We start from the raw sequence: 19,108 nt of genomic DNA, 5'->3' as shown, positions 1-19,108 counted from the left end.
GCAAGTATACCATCTAGGTTTGTGTAAGCACAGTCTGGTGTTTGTACAAGGACAAAATCACCTGACAACTCATTTTTCAGAGCATAATCCTGTCCAGTGACACTACTTTGAGGTACCTACCTTTGAACTTGGGTATGCAGCACTGCTGTGTGCAGGATCAGAAACAAGGTGACTCTTGCCCTGCTTTGTTGGCAGCTGGATAAGCAGAACCGTGCCAAGATCACTGACTTAGGATTCTGCAAGCCAGAGGCCATGATGTCAGGCAGCATTGTGGGGACACCAATCCATATGGCCCCTGAACTTTTCACAGGTAAGGCTGGAGGGCAGGCAGTGGGTCTGGGCAGGGTGTATTACTTTAATCCTGAGTGCTACCCCTTGAGCTCGTTTCCACAATCACTACTGGCAGGTCTGGCACAGGCAAGGGAGAAACCAGATCAGGGGAGACCTACCTAAGGCAAGTAGCAGGGAAAGTGAAGAGGTAGAGGAGTAAGAAAGAAAAAGTACAAATGGGAATCACCATTTGGACATCTCTCTGGGTTATTCGTGCCATAATTGCCATAATCAGCCAATTATTTAATCATAAAGTATTGATTGAATAACTCCTGTGTGATAGGAGTTGTCCTCTATCATTAAAGAACTTACAGTTGACATACAGATATATTGAGAGGTAAAATAGGAAGCAGTATAACACAATGTATGATTAAGTGCTAAATTAAGTGCTATATGATGTACTGTTGGTGTTTAGAGAAGGAATAAATGAAGTTGGAAATGTTTATTGGTTTTGTGATGAAGGTGAGATTTTGAGTAGAACTTGAGTCAGATCTGGGAAATTGGTAGGTGGGAAGGGAACTCATTTATTAAGTATATACCTTGAGTTAAGCAGTATGGGTAGGTTTTTCATATATTTTGTTTAGTTCTGTGATGATGATGGATTTTTATGTCCATTCAATTGATAAAGTTGAGACCAGACTGATGAAGAAACCTACTCCCAAAAACATTGAGCTAAAAGGTAATGGACCTGTGATTTAAGTCTAGGACTTTCTGTCTCCATAGTACAACCCTGTAGCATAAAGGAGAGAAAATTCTGGAGGCTAAAGAAGGGGAAATGAAGAAAATCACAGAATAGAAATAAGCGTGACAGGAAAGAAATCCATTTGGGGAACAGTAGCAAACAAGGTTGGAGATAAAATACATTGAGGTTGAAATTCCCACAAAAGAATCAAGGCTTGTTTGTGCAAGACTTAAGGAGCTACTGAGCTTTTGAGTGGGAGATAAAGGAAAATGTTGATGAAGATGAGCTTTAGCAACAGTAGGTAAAGATGATTTGGGAGGAACCAAGGTAAGACCAGATAGCTGGTCTTCTATGGTTGCCTCCATGATTAAGCTGGTGTTAGTGCGGAAACAAACAAATGTGAGAAATTTAGATTAATTCAGAGGAAGAGTGAACAAGATTTTGGTGCTAACTTGATATGGTTAGTGAACAGAAAAGAATGACTAAAAGATGACTGCAAGGTTTTGAGCCCAAGTGATGGGAATGATTGTTCCATTGCCAGCAAAGATGGAAAGGTAGTCATTAGTATTGGTAAGAGTTAAAATTAGCAATATATTTAAATTTCTTTCATTTCATGTATAAGTCTTCCCCCAGGCCTTCACTGGGTGATACATGTAAGGATTAGGTGTTAGTGAGACAGCTGTAGTAGTATTCAACATCTGAACTAAGTAGACAGTCTTCATTTTTCTTTCTGTAGATTTACTTAACAACAACAACAAAAAAACTTTCGGCCAGGCACGGTGGTTCACGCCTGTAATCCCAGCACTTTGGGAGGCTAAGGCGGGTGAATCACTGAGGTCAGGAGTTCAAGACCAGCCTGACCAACATGGAGAAACCCCCTCTCTACTAAAAATACAAAATTAGCCGGGTGTGGTAGTACCTGCCTGTAATCCCAACTACTTAGGAGGCTGAGGCAGGAGAATCGCTTGAACCCAGGAGGCGGAGGTTGTGGTGAGCTGAGATCGCACTACTGCACTCTAGCCTGGGCAACAAGAGCAAAACTCTGTCTCAAAAAAAAAAAAAAGAAGAAACTTTCTAATCCCACTGCTGTTACTCTAGTTTGGTTACTTCATACTTAAATTTCTTTTATTGTTTCTATTGCAGTCCACCCTATTGCTGTCAGAATCATCTTTCTAAAATATTATATTCTTCATGTCACCTCCTACTCTAAAACATAAATGACTTCCTGCTGCCCACTAAATCCAGACTCTTCTACCTGACTTTAAAAATTATTATATTCTGGTTTCAACATCCCTACCCACCTGTATTTCCAACTTTATTTCCTTAATTTTTTGTGATTAATCTTTTTGACTGTCCTAGCAGAATGACAGGCCTTATTTGCCTTCTCCTTTGTCAAGTTCTAGGCTTGGCTCTCTTCGTATTGAGCTGTGACCTCCCAATGTCTTACTTGATTGTATTGTAAAATGGGCATTATAAATGTGCCCTGCCCACCTGGCAGGGTTGTTATTGGGAGATAATAGATGTTAAAAGCTTTGGAAAAAGCCAACCCTCTACTGAGGCAAGATGGTGTGGATGCTGCTGCCTGACTCTCTGCGGCTCATTACGTTTCATCCTTTCTTGCCATCAGGGAAGTACGATAATTCCGTGGATGTCTACGCTTTTGGAATTCTTTTCTGGTATATCTGCTCAGGCTCTGTCAAGCTCCCTGAGGCATTTGAGAGGTGTGCTAGCAAAGACCATCTCTGGAACAATGTGCGGAGGGGTAAGAGCCACAAGTACTACCTTGTCCTAACTCCCCTGGCTAGCGCAGACTGAGCCCAGGCAATGTCACCCAGCCTCCTGTCATCCTATCTGGCCACTCCGTAGCAGGGCCATAGATACATTTAAACTGTCATGAATCCAGAAAACATAATTAAGTCAACCTTTGCTTCCAGTCAACTCTCTGTTGAACTATCTCAAAAAGCCTTTTTAAAAAAAATGTCCAATTCTTCAACTTCATATGCCAGTGTGTTCCAGTTTTTCTTTTCTTTTTCTTTCTTTCTTTCTTTTTTTAAAATTATTCTTACTGTTAGGTTCTAACCTAGATGTTTGCAATTGAAGTCAAAACTCCTTGCATTCTTTAGTATTCTGAGCCCCACTGGGAATTCAGCCTTTGAGCTGGTCATGCCTCTTTGTATGTGCTGGGCCCCTCTCACTGTGGTCTTGTTTCCATGCTCCTTTCTCTAGGGGCTCGCCCAGAACGTCTTCCTGTGTTTGATGAGGAGTGCTGGCAGTTGATGGAAGCCTGTTGGGATGGTGACCCCTTGAAGAGGCCTCTCTTGGGCATTGTTCAGCCCATGCTCCAGGGCATCATGGATCGGCTCTGCAAGTCTAATTCTGAGCAGCCAAACAGAGGACTAGATGATTCTACTTGAAAGCAAAGACTTTTCTTTTTCACTCTCTAGTTCTTTCCTTCCCCCTCACCTTTTGGCCATGGGGAGAATTTGACATTTATTCACTATAGGACACACTCCCAAGAGAACTGGTGCTTGCTGGGAAACTTGAAACCTTCCCAGGCAGGGATGACTCCTGGACAGTGAAGAGTTGAATGAATGAGCATATTCAGCAGCTCACTGAAGCGCCAAGCTATTCCTTTAGCAAAAAAGTGTCTAAGATGTGTAAAAGCTGAGGAATGTGATGTTCTGGCCTCACAAATGAAAAAGAGGCAGATGTTACCATTGTCTATTCACTGTATATGCTTCCAAGACAACCAGCAGGACACTGCAGTGGCAATAGTGTTAAAAAGTCTCATTCTCATGATTTTTCGCTCTAGCTAGGAATAGTTTAGTCAGGACTCAGAAAATTTGAACTTAGTTCTGGGATTATGAAAACATGGGGACAAAAACAGTAACTTGTGGATATCTGGTTCCTGCTGTCTGCAGCCAGGGATCTCAGGCTGCAATGGTCAGAAGTCCCAGTGAGGGAGCTAGAAACAGAGCTATCTGTTCCTCATAGTGCCAGTGTGTTTACATTTATAGGACCACATATCCCTGGTTTCTGGGGGAGGGTTTCACTGTTACATCACCAAAAGGCCCTGAAAAGATAAAAAAAAAAAAAAAAAAAAAAAAAAAAAAAGAGGCCGGGCTTGGTGGCTCATGCCTGTAATCCCAGCACTTTGGGAGGCTGAGGCGGGTGGATCATAAGGTCCAGAGTTCAAGAGCAGCCTGGCCAACATGGTGAAACCCTGTCTCTACTAAATATACAAAAAATTAGCTGGGCATAGTGATGCATGCCTGTAATCCTAGCTACTGGGGAGTCTGAGGCAGGAGAATTGCTTGAACCTGGGAGGCGGAGGTTGCAGTGAGCTGAGATCGTGCCACTGCACTTCAGCCTGGGTGACAGGGTGAGACTCTGTCTCAAAAAAAAAAAAAGAATGTGTGTGTATGTGTATATATGTGTGTGTGTCTATATCTCTATATATAGACATACACACAGAAGTTATTGGATTTAGAGTTACTGCTAACCCCAGAACAGAATCTGTTCTTTTACCTTTGAGTCTTTTCTTTTGTTTACCTCTTTTCATCTCAAAGTGGGAAAGCTCCAGATAACATGGTACACAGGAGTGAGTGTCTGAGCAAAACCAACCCAGTGCGAAGTATTTGGGTGAGACCTGAGAGGTGGGAGATGATTGGAGGCCATGGCGTGTGTACAAACATACTGGAAGAAAACAAGCTTGTTTTTAAAACTTAACATAATCAGAAACTTTTCTTTTTTGTTTCAATCTAACACGTTGACGTTTTTAAAATTTGATCAGTGAGCTTTTTAACCAAGATTTCTCCTGCAATTTGTTCCTTCTTTTTACCTTATTTTAAGTATAATCTGTTAGAAGAAAAAAAGAAGCAGACGAAAGAGAAAAACCCTCCTCTGGTAGTTCTGTGTGTGTGCCCCTCACCTGTGTGCTAGTGTCTGGGAAGTTTCCCTGAAAGGTGGGAGGCGGGTGGGTGGTCTTTTGGAGAGTTCCTCATGAAGTGTGCTTGAGGAAAGAAATTCTGATTCTAGGCAGAGGAAGGGGAACAATTTAAATATTGGTGCATCTCAGATGCACTTCTTCAAGCCTTCCTCAACCAAACTGATCCATTAGATTCAGAAAAACAGGTAGACAAGGAAGTAGACAGTGGAAGGGAGTAGTCTCCCTCCATCTGCCTAATCCCCAATAACTGTGGTCTGGCCCCTGTGTCCAGCCCCAGAGTTTGTAGAACAGGTCCCCAAGTAGGTGTATAAGATGAATTGCAAATTAGCCGGGCATGGTGGTGCGGGCATGGTGGTGTGCGCCTGTAGTCCCAGCTACTCGGGAGTCTGAGGCAGGAGAATCGCTGGAACCCAGGATGTGGAGATTGTGGTGAGCCGAGATCGTGCCACTGCACTCCAGCCTGGGCAAGAGTGAGACTCCATCTCAAAAAAGAAAAAGAAAAAATGAGTCGCACATTTGCTGCTGGGATTTTCTAGGGTTGTTTATGACAAAATGACCATCTTTTAAATATTAATGGAGTATAAATGGAGTCTATAATGGGTCTTTCATATAACTTTTAACTCTTTGGCTATCCTGAGCTCTGATCATGATACGTTTGAGCATAGTAGCTCCCTAAACTCTTGCAGCCTTTCAGAAACTCCACGTAGTGCTAATAACCTTTTTACCTGCAAATGATAAAGTAACTGACTCAGTGTCTTTGGGCTCTGTAGGCTTTAGCCTTGTTTTGGTAGGATGTTCAGTATATTAGAATTTTTACCACCTATTTAGCTATACTTCAAGTACTCTATTCTCTGCACTAACTCACTTGTCCTTCTGGGAACTATGATGGGCTTCAAGGGAGTCAGGTGTCAAGAGAGGAGGGGTAAGTACTCTCTACTTGCTGGAAAATCATTGTCTAAGTCTGTTGTGTATGAAATTTTAGGAAAAGTCTTATATAGTTCCCTTTCCAGACTGTCTTCTTTTGACTCTAGCTATAATCATAAGTCTGTGCTTCCATTATGAAGATCACATTCCTAGCATTCTTTGGAAGTCTTAGCTCATACTCCCATTCACATATGGGAGGTTAGATTTTTTTCGTCTACCCAGAGTCCCTTTTTAGTTTACCCCACGGCTTAGTCTGCAATCAGATGCCAGTTCTCTAGCAGATTCCCCAACAGTTTTTTCCCCAATGGGGAGGGTGGAAGGGAGGAACTAATGTAAGTAAGGAGATGAGTAGTTGTGTTACAGTTCATTTTCTTAAAAAAAGTATTTTGAGAAAAGGTGCAAAATATTCTTGAAAGTCTCTAGGCCAGCCAAAATCCATATATGGATATTTGGGGATGTTATTTAAATACTCAGCAGGCTGAGTGCAGGTATACGTGTGTATAGTGTGTGTATACTTTGCTTTTGTTTTATAACATTGTCAGCTAATTTTGGCTTCTTTGTTCCTTGGCATCCATTCTTATGATAAGTGATGGAATGCCATGAAACGTACTGTATTGTATATTACTTGGGAGGACACTAGGTTTTCAAAGAAGTCTGGCAGCACTTGGCTTATAGAGGGCCCAGCATGACCAAAGTCCTAAAGATTTTACCTCCCAGCTTTGGTTGTACGTGTTCCCAAGTGGTGAGGTGAGATTGTGACTGGAGGAGGAAAAAGGATGACGTGAAAGGATGACCCTTATTGTGTTCTGTCCTTCTAATCAGCATAATTAGGGCAGCTTACCCCTGCATGAAAATGATGACCTGGCCATTTTTAATGGCCAGAGCTTGAAGTCTGGTCTCTCATTTTGTTTCAGAAATGAGGCCTTCCTGCAGAGCAGTCAGGAGAAATGGTGGAGCCTGGGACCCTTGAATGGCTGACCCTGGGCCTAGAGAGCTGATGGCAAGGGCTGTCTGGCACGGCTCATTTGGGTGGGGTTTCCCCAGGCATACCTTAGTTCCCTGATCCTCTGCAAAGAGTAGCTCATTGACTGAGCAAGCGCTTCACGGGAGGACTGTGCTGGTTGTTCCCAGACCAAAGAGAGTCACTTTTGACTCCATCAACTTCAAGGGGACAGAGCCTAGGCAGCAGCTTCTCCTAATTTTTAACACTAAAATTCAAGGAAGCAGTGGAGGAAAGAATGCATTACTACCACAGATAGAAATAGGGGACTCGTAGAACTCTTGACTAGTACCTGTCAGCTCTCAAGTGCATTTTTGTGTCTTTGCTTGAGCTGCCAAAGAAGGGTCACAAAGTGTTCTTCCTAATGGAAGAAGTGCCTCGGGGTTGCAGGGCTTCAAAGTGACAACTGCACTGAATAACACTTTATTTTTTGGCTTTGGCTTATTATTTAGCACTGGGAGGCCTGGGGGGAATTGGTGATTACAGTAGCACTTTGGGAAGTTAAAGCCCCCTTTGGGCTTGCTTTGGAGAGATGATGGCATGCTTGGTATTCCATTTGGATAATCAGGAAACCTCCCTAATCCATCCATATTGCATCAGAGTGGGATTAATAACCCTGGAAGAGTCCACTGCCAAAAGAGTAGTTGCTTTCCTTGAGTTTCCAAAGCTTTTGGATTTTCTGGATCAAGTAACCCACTTTTTAAAACCTGAGGTCAGGAGTTCGAGACCAACCTGTAACACGGTGAAACCCCATCTCTATTAAAAATAGAAAAAATTAGCCAGGCATGGTGGCGGGCATCTATAGTCCCAGCTACTCAGCAGGCTGAGGTAGGAGAATTGCTTGAACCCAGGAGACAGGCTGCAATGAGCCGAGATCACACTACTGCACTCCAGCCTGGGTGGCAGAGCAAGACTCCATTTCAAAAAAAAAAAAAAAGAAAAAAGAAAAAGAAGGTTAATCTTTCCAAATATGGAGGTGGGATGAATAGGGCTTGTTTGATGTTGAAGTGGGTAAGGAGGGAGTGGCCTTGGAACACTTGTATTCCAAACTCCCCTGGAGGTTTCCAGTAGCACTACTGTTCTTAAAAGGGTTTTATTTTTAACTTCATCTGCTTTGTTAACATCCAGTCCAATTGAGGTGATCTCAGAGGTGCATCAGGACACCAAGCACTGGGGAGGCCACCTTGCCCAGATGGTTGAAAAGAAAATTGGTCTGGACAGCCTGTTGTCTTTTGTCTTCTTGTAATGTCGTTTGTTTGTTTTAAAGGACTAATGTTTGTTACAGTGTTAAATAAAGGTGTAACATACTAAGTGTGTAGAATAAAAGTGCAATAACAAAAGAAAATGACTTTCGCACACAGTTCAGTCTTTATCCTGTCTCCTTTCTTGTGCTACCTGGCTCTTTCCATAATACTGTTACAGCAGGACTGTGGTAATTGTGTGCATTTTGAAGAGACGCGACTTGGGGTTAATCTTCATTCATGTAATTTTGAAGGGTTGGGTTTGGTTTTATAGAGTATTCTATATACTTGTTGGGTTACACAAATACCAGATGTGCTGTATAATAAAGATCACATTAACGTTTTAGGTTTCTATCTGTTTGGTTTTGGTTTTCCCTTACCTCACTACCCATAGTAACAGGACACTGCCTAATCCATTCCATTTCCACTGGTGACCTGCAGTCGGATGTCTTTCAGTTTGCCTTAGGAGAGATGGATGGAACATGTTCCTCTCCCATCAGGGGCCCTCCCCAGCCACCATGGCTCTTGGCCTCTGGGTACTTTACATCACCACTACTGGAGGGTGGGGCAAGGGAATGGGAAATAGGATAGCGGAGAAAAGGGGTGAGATGATAGCAATGGATCTTCCAGAGCCTATCCTGGGTGACATGCTTTTTTCCAGCTTTTAAGCACAAACCTGCAGTATTGTGAGTTCATATATGAGCCTAGCTACTCTTTATTACACTGTGAGGGAACTTGGCACATAATCTTATGCTGGCCTATCTACATGTAGTGTATTTAGAATTTTCTATTTAGGCTCACCCCAGTGCTGAGATTTGCTTACTCAGCAGTACCCGACAGGCACCACCATGGGCGACCGCCAAGAGACAGGCACTACCTCTAGTCACCAGGGAAGATCAGTGTGCAACACGAGGTGCGTTTGCTTTGGTTTGTTTTTTGTTATACCCGTGTCTGGCTGGTGTGGCTGTCATTTTTTGCTGTAACTACTTTTGGTTTGACTGCAACACAAGGTTAGCCAGCAGATGGCAGCACATCTTACGTAGTTGGTGTGTTCCGCTCCTTGATCTCAGTGGTTCTCAGCCCATACCCACACAGTATTCATTTAATGCAACTGAAGCCGGTTAGCTCAGTTGGTTAATGCTAATAATGCAGATAAGCCTTTTTTATTTTTATTTTTATTTTGGAGACAGGGTCTTGCTCTTGCTGTTGCCCAGGCTGGAGTGTGGTGGCACAAACATGGCTCACGGTAGCCTCGACCTCCTGGGCTCAAGCAATCTTCCTGCTTCAGCCTCCTGAGTACCTGGACCATAGATGCACACCATCATGCCTGGCTGTTTTTGTTTGTTTAAGGATATGGTCTGGCTATGTTGCCCAGGCTGGTCTCAAACTCCTGGGCTAAAGCAATCCTCCTGCCTCAGCCTCCCAAAGTGCTGGGATTACAGGTGTGAGCCATGCACCCAGCCCAGATAAGCCTCTTAACACTTGTGAAACTCTGGTAACTCCAGCCACCCTTCACAGTTAAATATATCCCATCTTATATGCATATGCCCTGTATTTTCCTAGGAAGTTCAGTGTGACTGAGTTCTCTTAACCTCTTCTTTTGCCCTTATTACTTTGGAAAAAAATAGCTTTTGGTATACACATTTTCTTTTTTTTTTTTTTTTTTTTTTGTTGAGGCAGAGTCTGGCACTCTTGCCCAGGCTGGAGTGCAGTGGCCCGATCTCGGCTCACTGCAAGCTCCGCCTCCTGGGTTCACGCCATTCTCCTGCCTCAGCCTCCCGAGTAGCTGGGACTACAGGCGCCCGCCACCTCGCCCGGCTAGTTTTTTTGTATTTTTTAGTAGAGACAGGGTTTCACCGTGTTAGCCAGGATGGTCTCGATCTCCTGACCTCGTGATCCGCCCGTCTCGGCCTCCCAAAGTGCTGGGATTACAGGCTTGAGCCACCGCGCCCGGCCTGTATACACATTTTCAGATTGGACATGCTTTTTCAAGAACACGTCCCTCAGTAGTCATGTGCCCTGAGTAGGGCAACTTGGGTGGCCTTCCCGACCCTGTATTTGGGTGGGATTCAGGCTTCTGAACATTATTAAATTCAACCTCAAAATTTCTGCCTTTAGTAGAATCCCAAGGGTCCATGAAGTGCTAACTGAATGGCCTCCTTTGGAGTGCAGTTACTATGGGGAGACATGCACTGAGTGAGGCCTCTTGTGGCCCTTCTAGGGAGAGCCTGTACCTTGGTATATTTTATTTTTATTTTTATTTTTTTGAGATAGAGTCTCATTCTCTCTCCCAGGCTGGAGTGCAATGGTGTGATCTCAGCTCACTGCAACCTTCGCCTCCCCGGTTCAAGCTATTCTCCTGCCTCACCCTCCCAAGTAGCTGGGATTACAGGCGTGCACCACCATGCCTGGCTAATTTTTGTATTTTTAGTGGAGACAGGGTTTTGCCATACTGCTCAGGCTGGTCTCGAACCCCTGACCTCAGGTGATCTGGCCTCCCAAAGTGCTGGGATTACAGGCATGAGCCACCACGCCAGCCCCTTGGTATATTTTGAAGTTAGCATTTCAAATCCGTGAAAAAAACAGATTAGTCAGTAAAGTTGGCTATCCCCTTGTTTTAGTCTTTTCCTGCTACTATAACAAAATACCACAGACCAGGTAATTTACAAATAACACATTTATTTCTCATAGTTTTAGGAGCTGGGAAGTTCATGATTGAGGCGCCAGCAGGGTCAGTATCTGGTAAGGACTGCTCTGTGCGTCCAAGATGGCACCTTGTTGCTGCATCCTTCAGGAGACTAACACTGTTCTCACATGGCAGAAGAGATGGAAGAACTAGGCAGCCCTCTGAGCCTCTTTATAGTGCCATTAATCCTATCTGTGAGGGCTAAGCCCGCATGGCCTAATCACTTCCCAAAGGCCCCACCTCTTAATAGCTTGGGGTTTGAGTTCCAACATAGGAATTTTGGAGGGACACATGCATTCAAATCATATCACCACCTGAGGAAAAAAATACTTAAATCATCATGTGAAAAAAAAGTCCAGGTATAGGAAAGATGTAAATGTTAAAAACAAAAAAAACAAAAACTCTAGGCTGGGCACAGTGGCTTGGCCGGGCACAGTGGCTCATGCCTGTAATCCTAGTACTTTCAAAGGCCAAGGTGGGCAGATCACCTGAGGTCAGGAGTTCAAGACTAGCCTGGCCAATATGGTCTCTACTAAAAATACAAAAATTAGCCAGGTGTGGTGGTGCATGCCTGTGACCCCAGCTACTCGGGAGGCTGAAGCAGGAGAATCACTTGAACCTGGGAGGCAGAGGCTGCAGTGAGCTGATCGTGCCACCACACTCCAGCCTAAGCAACAGAGCAAGAGTCCATCTCAAAAAATATATATATATAAAAAACTATATATAACTATATGTAAACATATATAACTATATATAAATATATATAACTATATAACAATATATAAAACTATATATAACTATATATATAAAACTATATAACTCTATATAAAACTATATATATATATAAAACATAACCCATTTTTTGGTAAAAATCCCTTTGTTCCCCAGAACCCCAAATTATCTAGAGATTTAGTCCATCTGCACATATAGTGCACAGAAAAAAAAACTGTAAATGTATAAATCAAACCGATAATAGTGATTTTCCTAAAGAGGCAACTTCCAACTTTTAGGGTATGGAATTTCTGTTACTGTGTTGTTTATCTGCTATGAACATCTAGAAAATGAATCCTGGCTAATTTAGGAGGAAGGAAATACGTACTGGAAAAATACTAGTGCCTCAAAAAATCAGCAAGAACTGGAAGATCAGACTCACAGAATCTGTAGGCAGGAACCAGAGCAGCTCTGCAAGCTTTTGCTGTCTAAAGCTATGATGAACCATCTTTACTCCCTCAAGAGTTAACAGCCAGGGCGAGTTTTCTCAACTGGCCCAGCACAGGTCCCAGACCCATTTTCTAGCTTTACTGGTTCAGAACTGGAAGGATCTATCCCCTTCAGATTCCATGATGGGAGGCAGGCACCTAAATTTGCCTGCTCACTGAAAATTACATTCCTTGGAGGAGATGTAACTCCCGAAAAGTAATCAAAGAGAAGTGAGAAAAGGGACCTAAATTCAGGACAGGTGCCAGGTGACACACGGCCGTTACAGTTCATCTCTTGGGCTGCTTAACCTCCACAGCCACCCTTCTGGCACTACTGGGAGGCAAGGTCGTGAAAGAAGATTGACAGATTGGGGCCTGATACAGAGAGGCCACAACTTGATCTCTGGGAAGGACATTTCTAAATCTCTGAAGTATTTTTCAACCTATGAAGAATGCCTTGGCTTCTATTGCCTTTCTCTTTCCTTCCTCCCTTATTTTCTCAGCATGGCTTCCCCATGAATCAAAGACACTCAAGCATCTAGGTAAAGGCTAAATCAGAGCCTTTCTATGTGTGGAAGCAGGAGTTTAAGAGGCAAATGTCAGGCTCAATGTGAAGCCACTGGCTCTGAAAATAAGGGGAACTGCTCCAGGTTCTAAGCTGGGACCACAGAGAAACACAGTGGTTAGTCTAAGACATTGTATTGAGCAGGATTGCTTACAATTGTTAAAAATTATTAGATACTGGCAAAGGAGTATATGTAACATCCTCAAATATTTTGATACGGCCGGGTGTGGTGGCTCATGCCTGTGATCCCAGCACTTTGGGAGGCTGAGGCGGGCAGATAATCTGAGGTCAGGAGTTCGAGAGCAGCCTGGCCAACATGGCCAAACCCCATCTCTACTAAAATACAAAAATTAGCCAAGCATGGTAGCGGGTGCCTGTAATCCCAGCTACTCAGGAGGATGAGGCAGAAAGAATTAATTGAACTCAGGAGGCGGAGGTTGCAGTGAGCTGACATTGCACCGCTGCACTCCAGACTGGGCAAGACGCTGTCTTTGAAAAAAAAAAAAAAAAAAAAATTGATGCATAAGAACAATTTTTTTTTTTCTGGAGACAAAGTCTCACTGTCACCCAGGCTGGAGTGCAATGGTGCTATCTCTGCTCACTGCAACCTCCATCTCCCAAGGTCAAGTGATTCTCCTGTCTCAGCCTTGTGAGTAGCTGGGATTACAGACATGCACCACCACACCTGGCTAACTTTTGTATTTTTAGTAGAGATGGGGTTTTGCCACGTTGGTCAGGCTAGTCTCAAACTCCTGACCTCAGGTGATCCATCTGCCTTGGCCTCCCAAAGTGCTGAGATTACAGACGTGAGCCACCAGGCCCGGCCAAGAACAATTTTTAAAATGTGAATTTATCATGCAATTTGTGGGCCAGAACACTGCCATGGTTTTTAAGCCCCTGTGTGATTCTCCCAGATGCCAGTTCCTGCACCTCCCCGCTTTTCTCCCATCCCTAAGTTACTACTGTGTTGATCACTCTCTTTTTTTCTTTTTTTCTTTTTCTTTTTCTTTTTTATTTGAAACGGAGTCTTGCTTTGTTGTCCAGACTGGAGTGCAGTGGTGGGATCTTGGTTCACTGCAACCTCCGCCTCTTGGGTTCAATCGATTCTCCTGCCTCAGCCTCCCAAGTAGCTGGGATTACAGGCACACGCCACCTCACCCAGCTAATTTCTGTATTAGTAGAAACGGGGTTTCACCATGTTGGCCAGGCTGGTCTTGAACTCTTGACCTCGTGATCTGCCCGCCTCAGCCTCCCAAAGTGCTGAGATTACAGGTGTGAGCCACCGTGCCCAGCCCATTCCCTCTCTTTTTTTTTTTTTTTTTAAGAAAAGTATTTCCAAATATACCTGTAGCTCTAAACAATATATACTTTGGTTTTGCATATCTTTGTGCTTTATAAAAATGATATTATTTAACCAGGCATGGTATGGCATGTGCCTGTAGTCCTAGCTACTTGGGAGGCTGAAGTGGGAGGCCTGACTGAGCCCAGGAGGTTGAGGTGAGTTTTATAAAGGTATGTTTAAATTTGCAAGTGTGGTCAGGCATAGTGAGTCACACCTGTAATCTCAGCACTTTGGCAGGCCAAGGTGGTAGGATTGCTTGAGCTCAGAAGTACAAGACCAGCCTGGGTAAAATAGTGAGACCCTGTCTCTACAGAAAATTTTAAAAATTTGCCAGCCAGACGTGGTGGTTCACACCTATAATCCCAGCACTTTGGGAGGCTGAGGCGGTTGGATCACTTGAGGTCAGGAGTTTGAGACCAGCATCGCCAACATGGTGAAACCCCGTGTCTACTAAAAATACAAAAATTAGCTGGCCATCTATTCTTCATTATGAAAAACTTTATAAAAACCTGAAAGAAATGTTGCATACTTGTATTTTCTGTTCTCCATTTCCGAGCAAGATAATAAAGAGAGGCTCTAAAATATTTGTAAATAAAAACTCAATGGGATTAAAAATGAAACACAGAAAACCAAATCTACATACAGCTGTGCCAGAGAGCATTTGTGGCTTTTTGTTTGTTTGTTTGTTTGTTTGTTTTTGAGACGGAATCTCTCTCTGTCACCCAGGCTGGAGTGCAGTGGCATATCTCGGCTCACTGCAACCTCCACCTCCCAGGTTCAAGCAATTTTCCCACCTCAGCCTCTCCAGTAGCTGGGATTACAGGCACCCACCATCATGCCTGACTAAACTTTTTTGTATTTTTGTAGAGATGGGGGTCTCACCATCTTGGCAAGGCTGGTCTCAAACTCAAGGCCTCAGGTGATCCACCTGCCTCGGCCTTTCAAAGTGCTGGGATTAGAGGCATAAGCCACCAAGCTCGGATGCATGACTGTTTTTTGCTTTTTTGGGGGGTGCTGGGGACGGAGTCTCCCTCTGTCACCCAGGCTGGAGTGCAGTGGCACTATCTCAGCTCACTGCAACCTCGGCCTCCCGGGTTGAAGTGATTCTCCTGTCTCAGCCTCCTGAGTAGCTGGGACCATAGGTGTGTACCACCACACCCAGCTAATTTTTTGTATTCTTAGTAGAGACGGGGTTTCACCATGTTAGCCAGGATGGTCTCAATCTCCTGACCTTGTGATCCGTCTGCCTCAGCCTCCTGAAGTCCTGGGATTACAGGTGTGAGCCACCGCGCCCAGCTTGCATGAGTGGTTTTTATCTGATGTTTTGGATCCATTTCACATGAAACAAAAACAGGTGCTATAGTAAAGCCAAACCAGGAAAACCCCAATAGATTATTTTTAGCATGCCTCTTAATTTTTCTATCACCAGCTTCTCATTTTCTGTGATGAGTCTTGGACATGTAACCTCTTGAGGGGATGCCAGTGATGGATGGGCCATGGGTGAAGTGTCAGCAAATGTGAAAAAGCAAATCCAGCTATAACTATATAGACAGTTCATCTGCAATGTTCAGCCACATAACCATAGATAAATCCAACGACTGAAGAAAAAGTAATAATTCTCTGAAACATTTGTTCAACTAGCTTTTGTCCCTTGTAATCGATTCATATGGGCAGCAAGCTCATATGCTCCAACATGACTGGCCATGGGGGCAGGCGGTGGGCAGCATGGTTAGGGTGGCTGCAACTCAGATCTGGGTCTGGGTCTGGGCCTTATACCACCACACTTGCCTTTTTTTTTTTGAGTGGGGTTTTGCTCTTTTTGCCAAGGCTAGAGTGCAAGGGTGCCATCTTGGCTCAATGCAACCTCCGCCTCCTGGGTTCAAGTCATTCTCCTGCCTCAGCCTCCCGAGTAGCTGGGAGCCATGGCATGGCCACCATACCTGGCCTAATTTTTGTAATTTTAGTAGAGACAGGGTTTCACCAAGTTGGCGAGGCTGGTCTCAAACTCCTGGCCTCAAGTGATCCGCCTGCATGGGCCTCCCAAAATGCTGGGATTATAGGTGTCAGCCACTGTGCCAGGCCCTGTATTGTCTTTTAAATAACATCTCCAAAGTGGTGATAGAGAAGAAATACCAACTTGTGAGTATATGTTTAGCTGATGTATACTCCAAGAATTAGGATAAAAATTAAAACATTTTTTAAAAATCAAAAGTTGAAATAATTTACAAACTGATTTTCACTAATACTCAAGTAAAAGATGTATTTTAGGAAAAAGGAAACCATGAGCCTAGAAAGGCCTGATATGCAGGAATGAATGGTAAGCAGAGAAAACAGTAAATGGATGGCTAAATCTAAACACACATTGGTTATATATATTAAAAAACACATATAATGACATCGGGTCAGGCATGTAATGGGCCTGTAATCCCAGCACTTTGAGAGGCTGAGGCGGGAGGATCCCTTGAGGTCAGGAGTTCAAGACCAGCCTGACCAACATGGCGAAAACCTGTCTTTACTAAAAATACAAAAAAATTAGCCAAGCGTGGAGGCGCATGCCTGTAATCTCCGCTACTCAGGAGGCTGAGGCACAAGGATCACTTGAACTTGGGAGGCAGAGGCTGCAGTGAGCCAAGACTGTGCCACTGCACTCCAGCCTGGGCAATAGAGTGAGACTCTGTCTTGAGAAAATAAATGAACAAATAAATAAAGCAATATGTATGATGATATCTAACTTCTGAGGCAAAAGAATCTCAGCCAAGAGTTTTTTTTCCTTTTTTAGAGATGGGGTTCTGCTCTGTTGACTAAACCTGAGTGCAGTGGCGTGATCACACCTCACTGCAGCCTTGAACTCTGGGGCTCAAATGAGGGGGTGAACTTTTGAAATATTGTAAGAGTCCTATATTTTCAGAGAAGGGTAAAGATACTGATTACCTTCAGATAAAACCACCTTTCCAAAACTATGACTGTAAGAAAAATCTGATATAGTTGATTCCATCTTGCTTCTAACATCCAAGCTATCCTTGGTCATTCCAAGCCAACTTTGGGAGAAATTTAGTTTATAGTTTAACCTTAAAGCAAGAATAATAGTAGCCCCTCCCAGAACTAAACTGCCTTTGTAAAACTAATGAAAGCCTACAAGGTTAGAATAATGAGAGGACTCTGGATTCTGCTAAGCTATAGACATAATTAGCTGGGTGCGGTGGCTCATGCCTGTAATCCCAGCACTTTGGGAGGCCGAGGTGGGCAGATAACGAGGTCAGGAGTTCGAGACTAGCCTGGCCAACATAGTAAAACCCCGTCTCTACTAAAAATACAAAAAATTAGCTGGGCATGGTGGTGGGCACCTGTAATCCCAGCTACTCGGGAGGCTGAGGCAGGATAATCGCTTGAACCCAGGAGGAGGAGGTTGCAGTGAGCCAAGATTGTGCTACTGCACTCCAGCCCAGGCAATAGTGCAAGACGCTGTCTCAAAAAATAAATAAATAAATAAATAAAAATAATAAACTCCCTTCTTTCCCAGTCTATCTACATCTTGTTATTGGACTGTGAGAACAGCCGGACTCCATTCTTCCTGGAACACTAGAGCAGAGCAGGTCCCCCAGGCCCTTGCTTTCTGTCCTAGACCCTCAAGAAGACCTCAGGCAAGATGTAGACTGAGAAGCAGATGGATCAGGTGGATACAGCAGGGAGGAGGCCATCTGTGAACCAGGAGGTAGGCCCACACCAGACACTGAACTATCAACACCATGATCCTGGACTTCCAGACTCCAGAACTGTGAGAGAGAATTTCTGTTGTTTAAGTCAGCCACTATATGGTATTGTGTTGTGGCAGCAGAGCTGACTTAAGACCCCTTTCCCCACGGTCTGGATCCCCACATATCCTTCTTGGTGCAGATGACATGGCAGCACTTGGGAGGCATGCCAGCCGGAGGGTGCTGCCCTTGGGCTGTCTCCACTTCACCTAGGGGGTCAAGGATCTGAGGATCTGCCCAGGAAAGGGAGAAAGGGTAAGAATGAGAACCAGTCAGCCCGGGGTTCTAAACTGAGATATCTGAGCCACCCTCCTACACTCATCAACAGCCCTTTACTCTCACTGACCCTAAATACCAACTCCCCTTTTGCCTAAGAGACCTGAGGGAGGGGCGCTTACCCTCACAATCTGCAGTCTAAGCTCTGTGTTCCCTGGGATAGGCTCATCAGTCTGTAAGGGTGGGAGAGGCCTTTTATAGGATAGAAGCTGGAATAAATGGCTGGATTGGGGTTTCAGAAGGGTCATCTCTGACCTCAGTAGGATGTAAAACTGTGGTCCACAGGACCTCATATCCCAGTCTTTGTTGTTGTTTAAAGACTCAATATGTTAATGAGTTGAATTACAAAGCTAATACACTCGTAGTAATTTAACAATAGAGAAATGTCTAAAGTTGGCCAGGTGCAGTGGCTCATACCTGTAATCCCAGCACTTTGGGAGGCCAAGGCAAGTAGATCACCTGAGGTCAGGAGTTCGAGACCAGCCTGGACAACATGGTGAAACCCCTCTCTACTAAAAATACAAAAATTAGCTGGGTGAGGGGGCTCATGCCTATAATCCCAGCTACTCAGGAGGCTGAGGCAGGAGAATTGCTTGAACCCAGGAGGAGGAGGTTGCAGTGAGCCGAGATCGCGCCATTGCACTCCAGCCTGGGCAACAGAGCGAGACTCTGTCTCAAAAATAATAATAATAATAATAGCAGAACTAAAAAGTTATTGTGCCTCCCATATTGCCCCTTGAGGAACAAGCTGTCAGGAATGTCTCCCAGCCGGAAGGGGTGTTGGATGCTGATAGCTCACAGCCAAGTTCCTCTCCACAAATTGCCTTCAGCAGGCAAGAGTTGGCTCTCACAAGGTGTTGCCTCCTTGGCAAAACCAGTCTGCGTTCAATGGCTGGTCATTCACGGGTACAATGGCCTGGCCCTCTGACCTTCATTTGGTATGACTCGGAAGGACCATTCCTCCTCTGGTGCTTATTGTGGACTTGTCTGAGGCCTCTGCTGTGGGACAAGTGGGGCACTTGTTTGGTGTGCAGAATTTAAGGGGGCACTCCAAAACTCAATATTTTGAAAAGTCAGAATTAATGCCAAAAAGAGGCTATGATGAAAAAAATAAGATAAAAGTTTAAAATAAAGATAGGACCTGTCTGCATATCATTTTCCT

At 44.1% G+C, this 19,108-nt stretch overlaps 1 protein-coding gene and 1 pseudogene across 5 annotated transcripts in view; one reads left to right on the top strand and one right to left on the bottom strand.

The window, feature by feature from the left end:
- DSTYK (dual serine/threonine and tyrosine protein kinase) overlaps window positions 1-8,472 on the top strand; it is a 72,114-nt gene extending 63,642 nt beyond the window's left edge. For 2 of the 5 annotated variants that reach the window (XR_013415709.1, XM_015118269.3), the window contains exons 11-13: window positions 196-310; window positions 2,640-2,774; window positions 3,239-3,796. Coding sequence is in view for 4 of the 5 variants with exons in the window: in XM_015118269.3 (XP_014973755.2) it covers window positions 196-310; window positions 2,640-2,774; window positions 3,239-3,426 (438 nt within the window). In the remaining variant the exon portion in view is untranslated. 5 annotated transcript variants of the gene reach the window in all.
- A 3,827-nt stretch (window positions 8,473-12,299) lies between these two features.
- LOC114677138 (signal peptidase complex subunit 1 pseudogene) lies at window positions 12,300-15,712 on the bottom strand (annotated as a pseudogene).
- Window positions 15,713-19,108: the final 3,396 nt, after the last annotated feature.

The sequence above is a fragment of the Macaca mulatta genome, chromosome 1, assembly GCF_049350105.2.
Source record: "Macaca mulatta isolate MMU2019108-1 chromosome 1, T2T-MMU8v2.0, whole genome shotgun sequence".
Taxonomy (NCBI): domain Eukaryota; kingdom Metazoa; phylum Chordata; class Mammalia; order Primates; family Cercopithecidae; genus Macaca; species Macaca mulatta.
This window is presented reverse-complemented; position numbering and strand designations above follow the sequence as displayed.